The 13910-nt window shown below is 37.0% G+C and overlaps 2 protein-coding genes across 3 annotated transcripts; both read right to left on the bottom strand.

Annotated features, from left to right (window-relative positions):
• Positions 1-73: 73 nt before the first annotated feature.
• On the bottom strand, positions 74-6450 carry LOC149729109 (uncharacterized). The gene is made up of 9 exons (XM_089889113.1): positions 6302-6450; positions 5806-5991; positions 5073-5261; positions 3359-3850; positions 3239-3295; positions 2074-2762; positions 1574-1805; positions 726-1223; positions 74-503 (listed from the first exon to the last, which is right to left on the bottom strand). Exons 1-9 carry the CDS (start codon positions 6345-6347, stop codon positions 127-129), a joined length of 2766 nt encoding a protein of 921 aa, XP_089745239.1. The 5' UTR covers positions 6348-6450; the 3' UTR covers positions 74-126.
• Positions 6451-7646: 1196 nt separating this feature from the next.
• LOC149729108 (protein cornichon homolog 1-like) lies at positions 7647-10645 on the bottom strand. 2 transcript variants are annotated; one of them, XM_089889152.1, is made up of 6 exons: positions 10410-10645; positions 10040-10108; positions 9637-9749; positions 9114-9257; positions 8763-8773; positions 7647-8117 (listed from the first exon to the last, which is right to left on the bottom strand). In XM_089889152.1, the coding sequence occupies exons 1-6, from the start codon at positions 10530-10532 to the stop codon at positions 8113-8115; spliced, it is 465 nt and encodes a 154-aa protein (XP_089745278.1). In that variant the 5' UTR covers positions 10533-10645; the 3' UTR covers positions 7647-8112. The 2 variants fall into 2 exon arrangements, with proteins under 2 accessions (XP_089745278.1, XP_089745276.1); XM_089889150.1 differs by lacking the exon at positions 8763-8773.
• Between the last annotated feature and the right edge of the window lie 3265 nt (positions 10646-13910).

Raw genomic sequence — 13910 nt, 5'->3', positions numbered from 1 at the left:
TTAAATCTTACATAGTCCGTACTGCAGACCAAGCACTTTAGCACGGCATAGCCTACAAAATACATAACACAACTTATTGCATATGGTGTTTTCATTCCGAAATATGACGTACAAAAGCAAATATTTTTAATCAAAATTCCGTCTTCTGTAAGTCCCTTGCACTGATATATGCATCCCAAGAACCAAGTTGTCAGTTTTATCCGGCTTCTTCTTAACCGACATGGTACCAGTTTTTGTTATTTCGCTCGATTTTCTGGACCGTATCGGGTTAAGAGACGAAACAGTTAGTTTGAATTTCGTCTTCGAGTCATCGCCTTGTGAAAATACACTGCGTTCTTGTCGGAATTGGCTCTGAGCTTGTGCTTTGTTATATTCGTTCTTTAACGCCGCCCGCACGTCTGAACTGAACACACAGTACAAGAAAAACACGAAAACTCCCTGCAGACCGTTCAAAATGCTATTTATGTACATGAATGTGATGGACACTTCAATGTGCTCAATGCCTGTAAAGAAAAATAAATAAAAATCTTTATTTTATTCTCGCATGGCGGGTCAATGACAGTCGTTATAACATAAGTTTTTTTTCATACACATTCTGCCCGCTGACAAGTTACCAGCACGTATGTAACTTTGAGAATGACTTTTTAACCCCGGGTCGTTGGAGCGCCCCATATTGAATAGAAATATTCCACAAAAATAGCAATATATTGACAACGTTAACTTACCCACGAGGAACCCAACTATCCACGGTATTCCGAGTATCGGGAAAAGCACGAACATTGCCTTGAACGCAGCAACTGTATGTGTTAAGGTCGCACCATCCATGACCGCAGTGTTCCCCCGAGTATTATTACTCGGTTTCATCTCCTCGGTTCTTTTACTCATCATATACACGAAGTACGCCATCCTCATCACGATTACAAAGTTTATCAAAAGAATAGTTGCGACAGGTATCACGAGGGCCCCGATCATGACCCCGGATCCCGGCTTCACTGTGCATCGGTTATACCTCCTTGCAAGAGGGTCAATCAAATAATCGGGGTTGTCCTCCATATATGATCCCATTGAAAATCCGATAGCAACAGCTATGACAACGATGAGACATGGCGTCCCCCACCCTATAGCGCTCCTAGCGGTGATCTGCCACGCGCATAGTTTATGCAAACTTCCGTTCTCGAGTGTTTTCCAAACCAACGTCACGCCTTCAATTAATCCCCACATCGCTGGAAATAAATGGGGACGAATTAGTTATGAATAAAACGCGTCGTAATACCGGAATATATTGGCACCGTGGCACAGTTTACTTACAGGCCGTGTATGCCTATAGCTTAGGCTTATGGCTAGGAGTTGCCACCATTGTTGGCGTCTGTATGCTTAGTGAAAGTACTAAAGGGTTGGTCGTCTCCGCCATACAGAAAAAATTTACCCACAAAGTTACATACGTGGTAACCCATAAGCGGGCATGAGGTGTATAAAACAGAACACACGCGTTATAACAATTATATGGTTGTCCCGCCATGCGAGGATAAAAACATTCACTCAAATATAATCAACTTATAAATGCAGTGTTCACCTGATGCGAGTAGAAACAGATGAATGAGAATTGCCGCCATTTCACAAAGTCTGAAGTTGAACATTACCGCGTCATGAAGCAGTGTGAATATATGGAGCAACAAGAGAGCAATCGTTAAATTAATTTGAACGATGGTTCGGTCGCTACGAATCTTCTTTTTCGCAACACATAGAATGACAAGAGTTACGAACAAACAAATGACTGACATTGCTTCGGTGACGAACGATATTATCTGGAATGCAAGGAAGGTATTGACACTTAGCAGATATGTAGCGTACTGCACGTGGTTGTATTATATTCTATTCTATATGGGTTAGGTCCCACAGAGAGGCACGCCATGGGACCTGGGATTTAAGCCAGAGTTTGCCTATATCACCCCAAACCCAGGATGCTACAACCCATTAGTGCTAACTCCTGCTTAAATTTAAATTCAACGCCATGTCTCGCTGTATGACATCACCCATTAAAATATAATGCGCGTCTATGACGTCATAACTCACCTTCACAGCGCCGGGCACCTTGTATGACGTCACAGACAACAAAACAGCGAACGGAGTCGAATGGTTGCACGAACATTGGTGATAATTCATCAGTATTGATGGCTGGTTATGACAGCCAAGCTCCGAGAATGCGCCGGTTTTATAATCAATGTATCTACAGTTATATTCCACACGTTTAGTGTTTCGAGTCCCAGAGAACGCACTGGGTGCTATCTCTGGCCGGTACACTGTTCGTGCCGTATCGTCCTTTGAAAGGTTAAAGTTGAATTCGACTGCTGCTTGCAATAACGAAGCTTGTAGAGTAAGCGCTGTGATCGTTATAATGGTTGGGTTGTCTAATACATGGTTGGTGGTGTGTAGGTTCGAACTTGGTGGAGAAGCTTCGAGAAGAAACTGCAAGTTCGCTTTGTCTTCCTTTATTTGGCTTGAAACGGTAATGAATGTCTCAGTGTCATTTATTCCAACCGGTATTAACCGGTTTAAGTTGGTTTGGCTGAATTGTATGAAGGGAACGGTCTCGTTATACGACGAGCTTTCTTTGGCTGTGGATCTGCGAATCTGTATTTCCACCCGGGGGTTCCCCGAATCCGGTACCTGCGATGTACTGCTGAGAGCGATTTTAATTGACCGCTGTTCGGCGCTCTGGAGCAACTTCGCGGTTTCCATTCCAGAGATCGGAGGTAAAGGATCTGTGATGTGAATAAAATATTTCAAAATTGTATTTAACAAAAAAACAACTTTATTTGTTTCCTTGATTACGGTAGGAATGATTTAGAAATATTTTAAACGAAAAGACAGGATATAGCGACAAAACAACAGTTGTTAAAACAAGTGTGAATGGTTTGGGGCCAAACATGGGGTGGCAAAGCAGGCCAAACATAAAACTCCCTGCTTTACATAAATTAGGTAGAATTTTCCTGGGGGAAATTATGAATGGATTAACAATTATTAGCATTGAAAGTTAATATATGAGGCACATTTATTGCTATGTTGCCACATAAATTTTTACCCGTAAGTAAGTTTGACGTGTATTGAACAGAACATCAGTGTTATAAAGACTGCTATTGCCCCTACATGCGAGGATAAAAGAGTTACGTTCATTAAACTTCATACTTAAAAAATAAGTTAAATGTAAACAGACAAACTAGCCATTAACCATTAATACCTGTCGTGTTCGTTGCGTTCGTTGTTGAGGCTACAGAGGTCAAAACCAACGTTGTTTCTGTTGATAAATATGTTGTTTATATGTTGAGGAAATGTATATATGGGTTGAATAATGTTTTACCCGTTTGTGTTGTAGCTAATTCCGTTGTAGGAGAATCCGTTGTTGGCATTTGTGTTGTGGCACCATCTGTGGTTGATAGTTCTGTTGTGGGAGTTTCCGTTGTAGGTGATTGTGTTGTAGATATTAGTTCTGTTGTCATTTGTTTTGTTGTAGGAAGTTCCGTTGTAGAATATTCGGTTGTTGGCAGTTCTGTCGTTTGTAGTTCTAATTCTGTTGTGGGACTTTCTGTTGTAGATAGTTCAGTCGTAAATATTTCTGTTGTATGTATTGTTGTTGTCGAGATCTGAGGCCTTGGGGTTACAATGCCGTTTACGTTTCTCGTCGCGTTCGTTGTAACTTCTTGTGTTGTCGTAACTCCTGTGCTTTGTATGTTTGCGTTTGTATAAGCTGTTGTTGTTGTGTCTGTTACTTCAGTTGTGGAAAAATACACTGTTGTCGCTGTTGTTTCCCCGGTGTTTATATTCTGTGGGGTTGTAGTGTCGGGAGGGACTTCTGTTCGGAAAAATTTGTAAGTTTGGAAAGTGAACACTAAATATATAGCAGGGGGTGAAGATGGGACAACTTTTCATTTTATTTCTCGTCCCATTTGGTAGAAAAACACAAAGAACATCTAAAGAATTATAAAACCGTATTCTCACGACTCCCATAGACCGTTGTTAATGTTGAAAAAACGATCAGGATATTTGAATGTTATGTGTTAAAGGTGTTCAATCTTACCCCACTCTGCTATGTATAAAATAATTCTGTAAATGTTCTTTGTTTACTACCAAATAAGACGATAAAACAGAATGAAAACATGAACCATCTTAACTCACCGTAATATATAAGCGTAACATATATATATCTATACGTTATTCTATATGAGTTAATCCTACACCACAAACACGAAGCATAACCATAGATGTTTAGATATCTATGGTATAACAGTCGTCATACAACGTACAAACGTTATCAAAACAATGTTAATTGCACGCAGATAATCCATGGGTTGTCCCCATGGTATATTCATACGTGGGGGAATATTATGAAACGTGTGGTTAGGTGGTAAAGGTGAATCATGAACTGTGTATTTAGAGGATATGACAAGACAGGTGTAACTCATACAACTCTGAATCATACACGCAATACTTTGGAGAAATCGAATAAATATTGACAATATATTTAAAACTGCATGAGTCGTGTCTTTACGCACATTTTGTAAAGTTTAAAACCATATGATAAAAAAAAACAACAAAAAATAATCACTCACAAAGTTACATACGTGGTAACTCGTAAGTGAGCACGAGGTGTATGAAACAAAACACCCGTGTTATAACGACTGTCGTTTTCCTCTTATAATGAGTTACATTCGCTCATTCAAAGTAAAATAGGAATATGAAATAACTCGATGCAATTAATCATCATTTTGATAAAATAGGATTGTATAGTGAATGAATGAAACTCGTTATAACATGTGTATTCTATTGCCCGCTTACACGTTTACGTATGTTACTTTGTGGGGGAACAAATGTAACTTATTTAACTTCGCATGGCACAGTAACGACATTCCTTATAAAACGGATCTGTTTCATACACCTCGTTCCCACTTACAAGTTACCACGTATGTAACTTATTTATCCTCGCATGGCGGGGCAACGACAGTCGTTATAACACGGGTGTTCGGTTTCATACACCTTGTGCCCGCTTCCAAGTCACAAACAAACAAACCCCCCACCTTTTCTACAAATAAAGAATTCCTCCATCCCACATTCTTGTTGATGCCATTGAGACACGCCGTTGTTAACACTCAGTTGAATGCAATAATAATCGTAGAAAAATGAATCGTGGTTTACTGAAGCGAAGTTGGTGTAACCTCTTGCGGTTCCATCCAACCAGATTTGTTGCCCGAATATCTGGACCATACCTAAAATGAATGAATGAATGAATAAATGTAACTTACTTTGTTCTCGCGTGGCCGGAAAACGACAGTCGTTATCACACGGGTTTAACACCTCGTGCCGGCTTACGGGTTACCATGTATGTTACTTTGTGGGTGATTATTTTTTTAATGGATTTTTTTTTCATTTTTTTATGTATTGCTGGTAACTTGGACAACCCATCAGTGACCACTGGGTTGAAGCAATTGCCGTTAACTTTCCCAAGGACGCATACGCCCACAATGGTAGCAGCGTCGAGCGTTGAACTCTGAGTTACAGGCAGGCGCGCTAACCACTAACCCACGACGCCGTACTGAAAAAAGTATTTTGCTGCTAATTCCTCTTTCTTCGCTGCTTTATTTTATTTCATATTTATATCGTATATATTCAAAAAGATAAATAAAGATAAAATAGTTTAGGGTGAAATGGGACACTTGTGCTTAAGTGTCCCATATCACCCCCAAGTACTGTGTTATGTTATGACCCGCGGCACAAATAGTTTAAGCAACTATACTGTATAGTTCTTCCTACCTATCCAATACGTGGCTGTCGTCGTATTCCCAACCAACGTAACGATATATGATTCCTCCACAGCAGAGTGAATTGAAGCCAAATGCATTTGGATGCTTCTACAGTGAGCTTGCGCTTCTCGGAAAGTCTTTTTCTGGTTCACGACTTGAAAAGTGTTTGTCGCTGATACGAGCATCGAGGTACAACCTGGAATGCAAAAGCGGGAATTTGAATGAATTAAACTAACTTATCTTCACATGGCGGAGCAACGACAGTCGATATTACGTGGGTGTTCTGTTTCATACAACACCCCGAAGACAGCCACGATGTAAAACCTGGCTCCTTAAAACAGCCTTCTACCCGTAGCAGATTTTAACGAGTGTCGTTTTGCTGCTTATTTCTTTCTCTTCGTTACTTTAACTAATTTATTCTTCGCTATCGTATTTAAAGAGAAAAATAAAATTTACGTCGCGCTATTACATTGTGACTCATTTTTTCCCCATAATTAAATACTTACATAAAACTTGCATCAAAAGATAAAACCGAACATTTTTCCCAAACATGCTGACACTTTTATCCTAAACCTGCTGCTGTGTTTAGAAAGTTGATGTAATCACATAACGTAGATTGTAATTGTGAGACATATAGATCAACGTGCTAAGCGTGGCCTACACAATATCGTCTACGTAGGCCTACGTAAACAATGCACGTCTGTTACGTAATTCCCCACAGCCGAATCATTTTACGCGGAAGTTTTTGTTTGTTTTTTTCGAAAACCTTTACGAGTTTACGTTGTATAAACTACAAAGTAGTATGTTTGTAGGTGTGCGTCATTTAATTTTAGGTTAATGTTGTTACCAGGCAAAATATATAGTAAATTGGGGGAAGATGGGACACCCTATCTTTCTATTTTCTCGTCCCATTTGGTGGTAAACAAAAACTATTTCAAGAATTATAAAACCGTATCCTCACGACTCCCATAGGCCGTTGTCAATTGTTTAAAACACGACAGGATATTTGGATATTGTGTGTTAAAGGTGTCCCATCTTCCCCCACTCCACTGTATCTTTAAAATTGTATCATAGGTTAGACTAGGTAGAGGGGAAATGTTGGGGTAAGATGACTCACGTTTTCAGTTCTCTTTATCGTCCCATTTGGTAAAAGCATTGACAGTTTTTAAACCAAGAGGCCGACAAACAATGCGATTGGTTGGGATATGGATGTAACTTATTTATCCTTGCATGGCGGGGCAACGACAGTTTGTTATAACACAGGTGTTCTGTTCCATACACCTTGTGCCCACTGACGAGTTATACCACGTATGTAACTTTGTGGCTGATCGTTTTATGGTAAATTTAGTTTGCAAGACGTTTAAGACCACGTGGTATATGGGTTCGTGATTATTTTTGGGAGGTGTCGGTTTAACAGCACGGAACTGCGAAGACAATTGAGTCGCTACGTGGTGTTAATATAACGTCACTATACACTGTATACGTCCGCTTGAATTCTAAAAACATTTCAACAATCCGGGTTTCGTCACCTTGTGTAAATAGAATAAGGTTCCTCTGAAGCCAAACAAAAGTTCCGTGAAAAAAAGTAATAAGAAACTAAGCGTGTCTGGTGTATAAGAAGACGCCAATGTTATATAGTAGGGTGGGGGAAGATGGGACACCTTTTTATTCTATTTTCTCGTCACATTTGGTAGCAAACAAAGAAAACTCAATAAATCATAGAACTGTATCTTCCCGACTCCCATATACCATTGTTAATTGTTTAAAACACGATCTAAATATTTGGTTATTATGTGCTAAAGGTGTCCCATCTTCCCCCACCCTACTATATAACACAGTAAGCAAGAGACGTACATGGCAAATTGATTTTATTTCTGACACTCCAGCATAATCCTTATACAACGCGCACAAACTAAATTACAATGATATAAACTGCAGCCGGAACGTGTAAAACATAAATGCTTCAATATTTAATATTAAATCTCTTGGTCCAGCTTGAATGTGAAATCATATAAATATTGTTGGTGTAATTTGTAAGTGTTTTACACAGTGGCTCCATCAGGTTAAGATTACATGCTAATGCATTATAAACGTGACTGCCAAACATTGAAGTACCGATAGTTAATAATATGATAAGATTAGCACATGGGTAAACACTTGAATAAATGTTTCAGAAACTTTTGGTTTTCTGCCAGAAATATAAAGATTGTCTGTGTTGCAGCTTCTGGCACAAAATGGTTGAATCGTTCCCAAAAATTCATAAATTATCCATTTTTTTTCTTTTTCCTCGAAACTCAATATGTCACCAGAACATAAATCATCCTGTGTGTGGAAGTGGAAAAGAAAGTTGATGGAAAGTGGTTAAATATGAATATGGACAGTAAATAGTAAAATAATTGAACTTGTTATAAATGTTACTACTAATTTATAAGAATAAAGTATTGAAGTAATTAATGAAGGAAATGTATAAACATGACTCTATTCTATTCTGTATAGGTGAGGTCCGCGAGGACTTGGGATTTAGACAAGACTGGCCCATTACCCTAAAAATAGGACTATATTAATATCGAATGGGGTAATGGGCCAAGTCTGACCTAAAAAAGGTTCTATGGCATGCCATTCTGTAGGACCTCACCCATATAGAACACAAAACAAAGTAACAAAGATTAGAATAATGCACAAATAGGCAGAAACCAATGTTAAAATAGCACTGTAATGACAATCCTCATACATCATATGCATACCAATATTAACCTAGATATGTAACTTCATATGCATGCTTATATGTGATATATAATGTAACATCAAAACTTGGGGGGTTGCAAACTTAAAACAGTTCATGTTAAATGAATAACTTTTGGAACAAAACCATTTTAACCAGACATGCAAAACACCCAAATAACTAAACATAAAATGAGCTACGGTGCAAAAAAAATCCAACCTATTAAAATAAACCCAGTGACATACCTGCAAAACACCTATAAGCAGCATATAAAGTATTTGGAATTAGAATCATTAAAAAAGTATTTTATACAACCACTATATATATATATATATGCAACATATTAGAAAAATTCAACTAGAAATATTGAACAGGTAAAGCACTTGTATATTCTGTTACTGTCAGGTGTATTATAAGTGTGAAAGATATCTTCTGGCAATTGTTTGTTTTGCAAATGCCAATTTTTTGTCTGCCATACGGCAAGCCACATCATTAGGGTTTGCTGTTAAGCGTCTTTCCAAAGACACATATACCCACAAAGGGCCAAAATGGCAGGTCAAAAACTTATCTAAAAATTCATATTGTTTATAACTAACCTGTACAAATAGTAGAAGAATGAAAGAAGATAGAAAGCCAGTTTACCCCAGCCCTCTTTCATGCAGTAAGACAATATATCAGCATTCATGATGGTGGTGGGGTCGTATAAACCGGGGCCCGACATCACGGGACGCTTGCTGTATCTGCGGTTGGAGGGTTAAGGTTAATGGTCAAGTATATAAAACTAAAAGTATTGGTGGGGTGGTGGAGTTAGGACAATTAGGGTATTTTTGTTAGTTTTAAAGCTCGTAGCTGCTACTATTGTTGGCGTATGTGTTTCTGAACAAGACACTTAGCGGACATTAATCTAACCCAGTGGTCACTAATGGTTTGACCAGCCATCTAAAATAAATTGCAATACTGTAGAAAATCATGGTATGTAAAAAGATTAAGACAACTTTATAACTCGCTGAAATGCACATCACATTCCTATTCTATATGGGAGGGGTTCCACAATGGGGCATTTCCAAGTACTTGGGTTTATTCAAGAGTTGGCCCAATACTCGTAACTACACGACTTACCGGTATACATTGTAAGCTATTAACGGCAGATTAAGGAGAACCGTTAGCCATTCAAACGCCCATAGAAACAATAAGTTGTAGAAAACGTGGATTGCATATTCTGGTAAGACCAACTGAAATCAACACGGTGTTAAAGTTGTAGGCAAAAAATATACCGGTCTATTTTATATGGGTGAGGTCAGGTCATGCGACCTGGCAGTTAGGCCAGAGTTGACCCATTATCCCAACATTGTATATGCACATTCTATTCTATATGGGTGAGGTCCTACAGTGAGGCATGCCACGAGACCTGGGATTTAGGCGAGAGTTAGCACATTATCCTGAAGGATTTACCTTTAAAAGACTCTTTTTTATAAATGCCTGATTTTAACAGTTAATCTGTTAGGTATCTAAGGTAACATACCGGGTTCAAACTATTGCATTGGTCAATTGGGTTTTTGTAATCGGTTTTCAACTCGTCAAACGCAATAATCTGTGTAAATAAACATTTTGTTATGTGTTTCTGTAGTAAAATTATAATCTACAAATATATTTCTATAATAGGCTAAATCAATTTTTATTCAACCGGAAGATTACAGAAAATAAAACACTAAAAGGAATTCACAACAAAACGAACAAGATAAGAAAAAACAAATGAAAAAAGACGACACAGACAAAAAATAACTTAACTTTCGGACTGTGTGTAAAAGTAAATTATTATAAACTAAAGCATCTAATTAGTTCAAGAGTAATTAGCTTATATATAAGTAACCAAAGATAGAATTCATAAATACCTGCCATATTGCAAAGAATATTAGAAAAGCAGTTAATACTAAGGCTAATATATAACAGAACGCAGCAAATGTGAAAGCCATTTTATAATCTGTGTGTACACTTATATTCTTTCTATAAAACATGACATAATGTTAACTTTAAAAATGCAAGAATTTAACACTTATTTTAACTTCCAAAATCACTGTAAATAGTTTTAATTTTAAAGCAAAACGCTTGAAAATGAAGACAATTGTGTCTCATATGGGCTGTAATGAATGTATTGAAACTGGCCAGAAAATCTACGTTTTATAAACTTTAAACTTAAGACTACAGTTTATATAGCAGTGCCAGTATATACACTGTATGTCATAAAATATATACAAAAACCAGACATATAGTTTTACACATATAAGCATAAACGTAGAACAATTAGAAACAGCAGAAATACAAGCATATACAATAAGCTAACATATCTTCCCGAAACTGACTTCATTTTTTAACAGCTACGGTTATAAAACAGAATCGAAGCGTGTTAAACATTTTACAGTGTACACGTGTATTCTTCCGCGTAGTACCACAACAGCACGAGGGGTAAGACACGTATAGCAGGCTATCATGTTCCTATTTCATCCTAACCGGCGCATTTAGTAAAATTCCAACTATTGGTGCATCACGTAGACATTCCATGCAATGTGAACAACTTGCGTGTTTTAAGTTAAAAGTTACCAAAACTTAAACACCATAAATTACACAGCATATAAGAAGTATTAAAAAAATTCACAATTTTTAACCATAAACAAGTTAAATCAACCGAATTATCTGGTCTTTAAAACACACGAAGTTTTGAAGGGGATTAAAAAAGTTTATGGCGGCACAGGGTTAACTTTATCACGTGACCGATACGCATGTGATTTCCGTATATTTTGCCGGGTAGTTAAAATTAATTAATTAGCCTATTTTTTGTAACTTGTGATACAAAAAGCACACGCTATAAAGTTTTTAGGGAGGCAAAACACCTTTAAAGGGGCAAAACCATTAAGTATAACAATTATATCTTCAGACCAATTTTCCCATGGTTTTCCGATAACGTTTACATATACAAACAACACCTCAAGAAAATGCCTGTCCTAATAAACAATGACGTCACTCAGGATTTTTGCTTCCAAGCGCTTTTTACGTCGTAAGTGCGCGTGGCGTCGTTTCTTCCGAAAAGTAATCAACGTTTTTTTCTGCTTGCTGTGGCTTTGAGTTAAAGTATCAAAACGAGGCTAGTACAGTACATCGTATTACTTTGACGCGCGTGGTACTATATTGCAGTTAACCAGTATTTTGTTTTTACTTTTTATCCGCAGGTATATATGTTGTTATACTATAATATGTTATATGTTATATTGTATAGCAATAATATGTACGATTTAGCCAAGTGTATATTTTACTTGTTTTGTTTTACATTCGTTAGCAAGGTTTTGTATGCCTTAGTTTGAAGACTATGTTATATTCTATATGAGTTTAATTGTTGGAAATACACGACACGCGTTGTACCTGTTTATTTGACAGGTTATTTGTTTACAAGACACGCTTTTATATTAGATGCTATATTGTATAGCATTGTTATGATATACACGACGCGCGTTTTGAACTTATTTTGTGGTCAAAACTTATTTACAGGAATATATGGTTGTGTTTCAGGACTATACGTTATACATATATATGCTATTTAATATTATGTTTGATTTACACAACGGGCGTACTGGACTGATTGTCCGTTAGCTGCATATTGCATTACAGGACTATATACTATATTTTAATATACATGCTATTATACTGTATACATAGCATATATACTGCGCATGATATAGCGGCGCCGCGTATGGGACATATTTTTAGTGGACTCCTACTTACAGGATTGTTGGTATTAAATATTCAAAATCTGTGCCCGAAGTGCAGTCAACTGCTATGTACTTGTGATTAAATGTAGATAGCAGTATTTTGTTTGATTTACACGAACGTGTATTCGACTTATATCTCTGTATGTCCATTTGTTTGCAAGGCTTTATGTTGCACAAGTTACACCGTATGTGATGCTCACAGCGCGTGTAGGTCTTATTTTCAGTTACCAATTTATTGCAGGCCTAATTATGCTAAACGCTATATTGTATAGCAGGCGCGCGTTGTCCTTTTTTATTACAATTGTTTTCAGGGCTATATATTGTATATATTATACAACACATTATTTCAGCCTCTTATTTGTTTATTTGCTATGTTGAATCGAATGAAACTTACTTTATGTTGTATACGATTTGCAGCAGAGCGCGTTAAACTTATTTTATCTGACCTTTAGTGTTGTACAGGGCTACATCACTTGTTACAAGTGAAGTTATATATAAGATTCTATATTGCATATAGCGTTATTGTGATGATATACACGACGCGCGTCGAACTTGTTTATATTTTATAATTTGTTTTCAGGACTTCTATAAATTATATTTCTTTTATGACTATATATAGGCTATTTTATATGCTGTTCCGTATATAGTGCATACGATACTGTGTGGATTCACACAAACGCGCTTATTCTGTTTTGGGCAATAATGCATTGCTTATTGTACAAACTAACTACGTCATCTATACTACGTCATCATGCGCATTGACTCACCGGGTTATGGGACACTTACAGGTTTACAATAAAATATAATGGTGGTGTTATAACGATTGTTAGTGCCACACGAGGATAACCAGGCCGAAAGCTTCGTATTTTGAGCTTGTTGTCCTTGTTTTCGTTCTCTTTTCTCATCTCTCTGTCGAATGGGGCCTGTTTTGGATGTGTTGTCATTTGGGACCCATTGCATTTATTGTCTTTTGGGACCCATTGCAAAGAATGTTCTAAGCAGTTATTTTGTGGAACCAGCGATTTGTGAAATCAGTTTCTTCATAGTTACAGGCTTTAGTTTAAACCGCAGACAAAATACTGGAAATATGGATAAAATGGGAATTTTTAAAAATCTCGGACATTTTGGAAAAATGTGAAAAATTGAAAGAATTGCCGCCAAAGTTGACAATACTAAATAACTGTTGTAATATATCATGTTCACTGTATATCTGCACGCGTTTGTTGTTAGCTTTTCATTTAACGTAGTTTAATTTACCATTAAATTTACCATTAAATTTACCATTAAATTTAATATTATTTATTGACCTTACAATATTATAACATTAGCTTTACAGCTTACAGGTTTACAATGATCAATGGAAACCACTGAAATAATTGCAACGCCGGATATAGAATACCAAAGGATTAAAGAAATCCAATGGATGGGAACATTTTAATATTGAACATTTAGCCAAAATCAGCAAACTGCGAACTATAACCGCACGGTGGCGGTACGGGTACAAACTTTTAAAATACGTGATAATTCTCACTGTATATTCTTGCACTTCTCGTGACGTTAAACGTTTAGCTTTATCTTAAGTTATTGATTATTATATTATATATCACTATAGATTATCTAAGTAAACATATA

Source organism: Ciona robusta, chromosome 11, assembly GCF_009617815.1.
Source record: "Ciona robusta chromosome 11, ASM961781v2".
Classification (NCBI taxonomy): domain Eukaryota; kingdom Metazoa; phylum Chordata; class Ascidiacea; order Phlebobranchia; family Cionidae; genus Ciona; species Ciona robusta.
Note: the sequence above shows the minus strand (reverse complement) of the source record. Positions and strands in the feature narration are given on the sequence as shown.

Excerpts from the sequence above, each read along its gene's own strand:
- LOC149729108 (XM_089889150.1), bottom strand. The coding sequence starts at position 10,532 with ATGTTTTATAGAAAGAATATAAGTGTACACACAGATTATAAAATGGCT. Across the intron at positions 10,109-10,409 it reads TATTCTTTGCAATATGGCAG|ATTATTGCGTTTGACGAGTT; the intron begins GTATTTATGAAT and ends TTATTTACACAG. Across the intron at positions 8,118-9,113 it reads TTCTTCTACTATTTGTACAG|GATGATTTATGTTCTGGTGA; the intron begins GTTAGTTATAAA and ends TTCCACACACAG.
- LOC149729109 (XM_089889113.1), bottom strand. The coding sequence starts at position 6,347 with ATGTTTGGGAAAAATGTTCGGTTTTATCTTTTGATGCAAGTTTTAT. Across the intron at positions 3,296-3,358 it reads ATTAGCTACAACACAAACGG|AAACAACGTTGGTTTTGACC; the intron begins GTAAAACATTAT and ends ATTTATCAACAG. Across the intron at positions 504-725 it reads GATAGTTGGGTTCCTCGTGG|GCATTGAGCACATTGAAGTG; the intron begins GTAAGTTAACGT and ends TTTTCTTTACAG.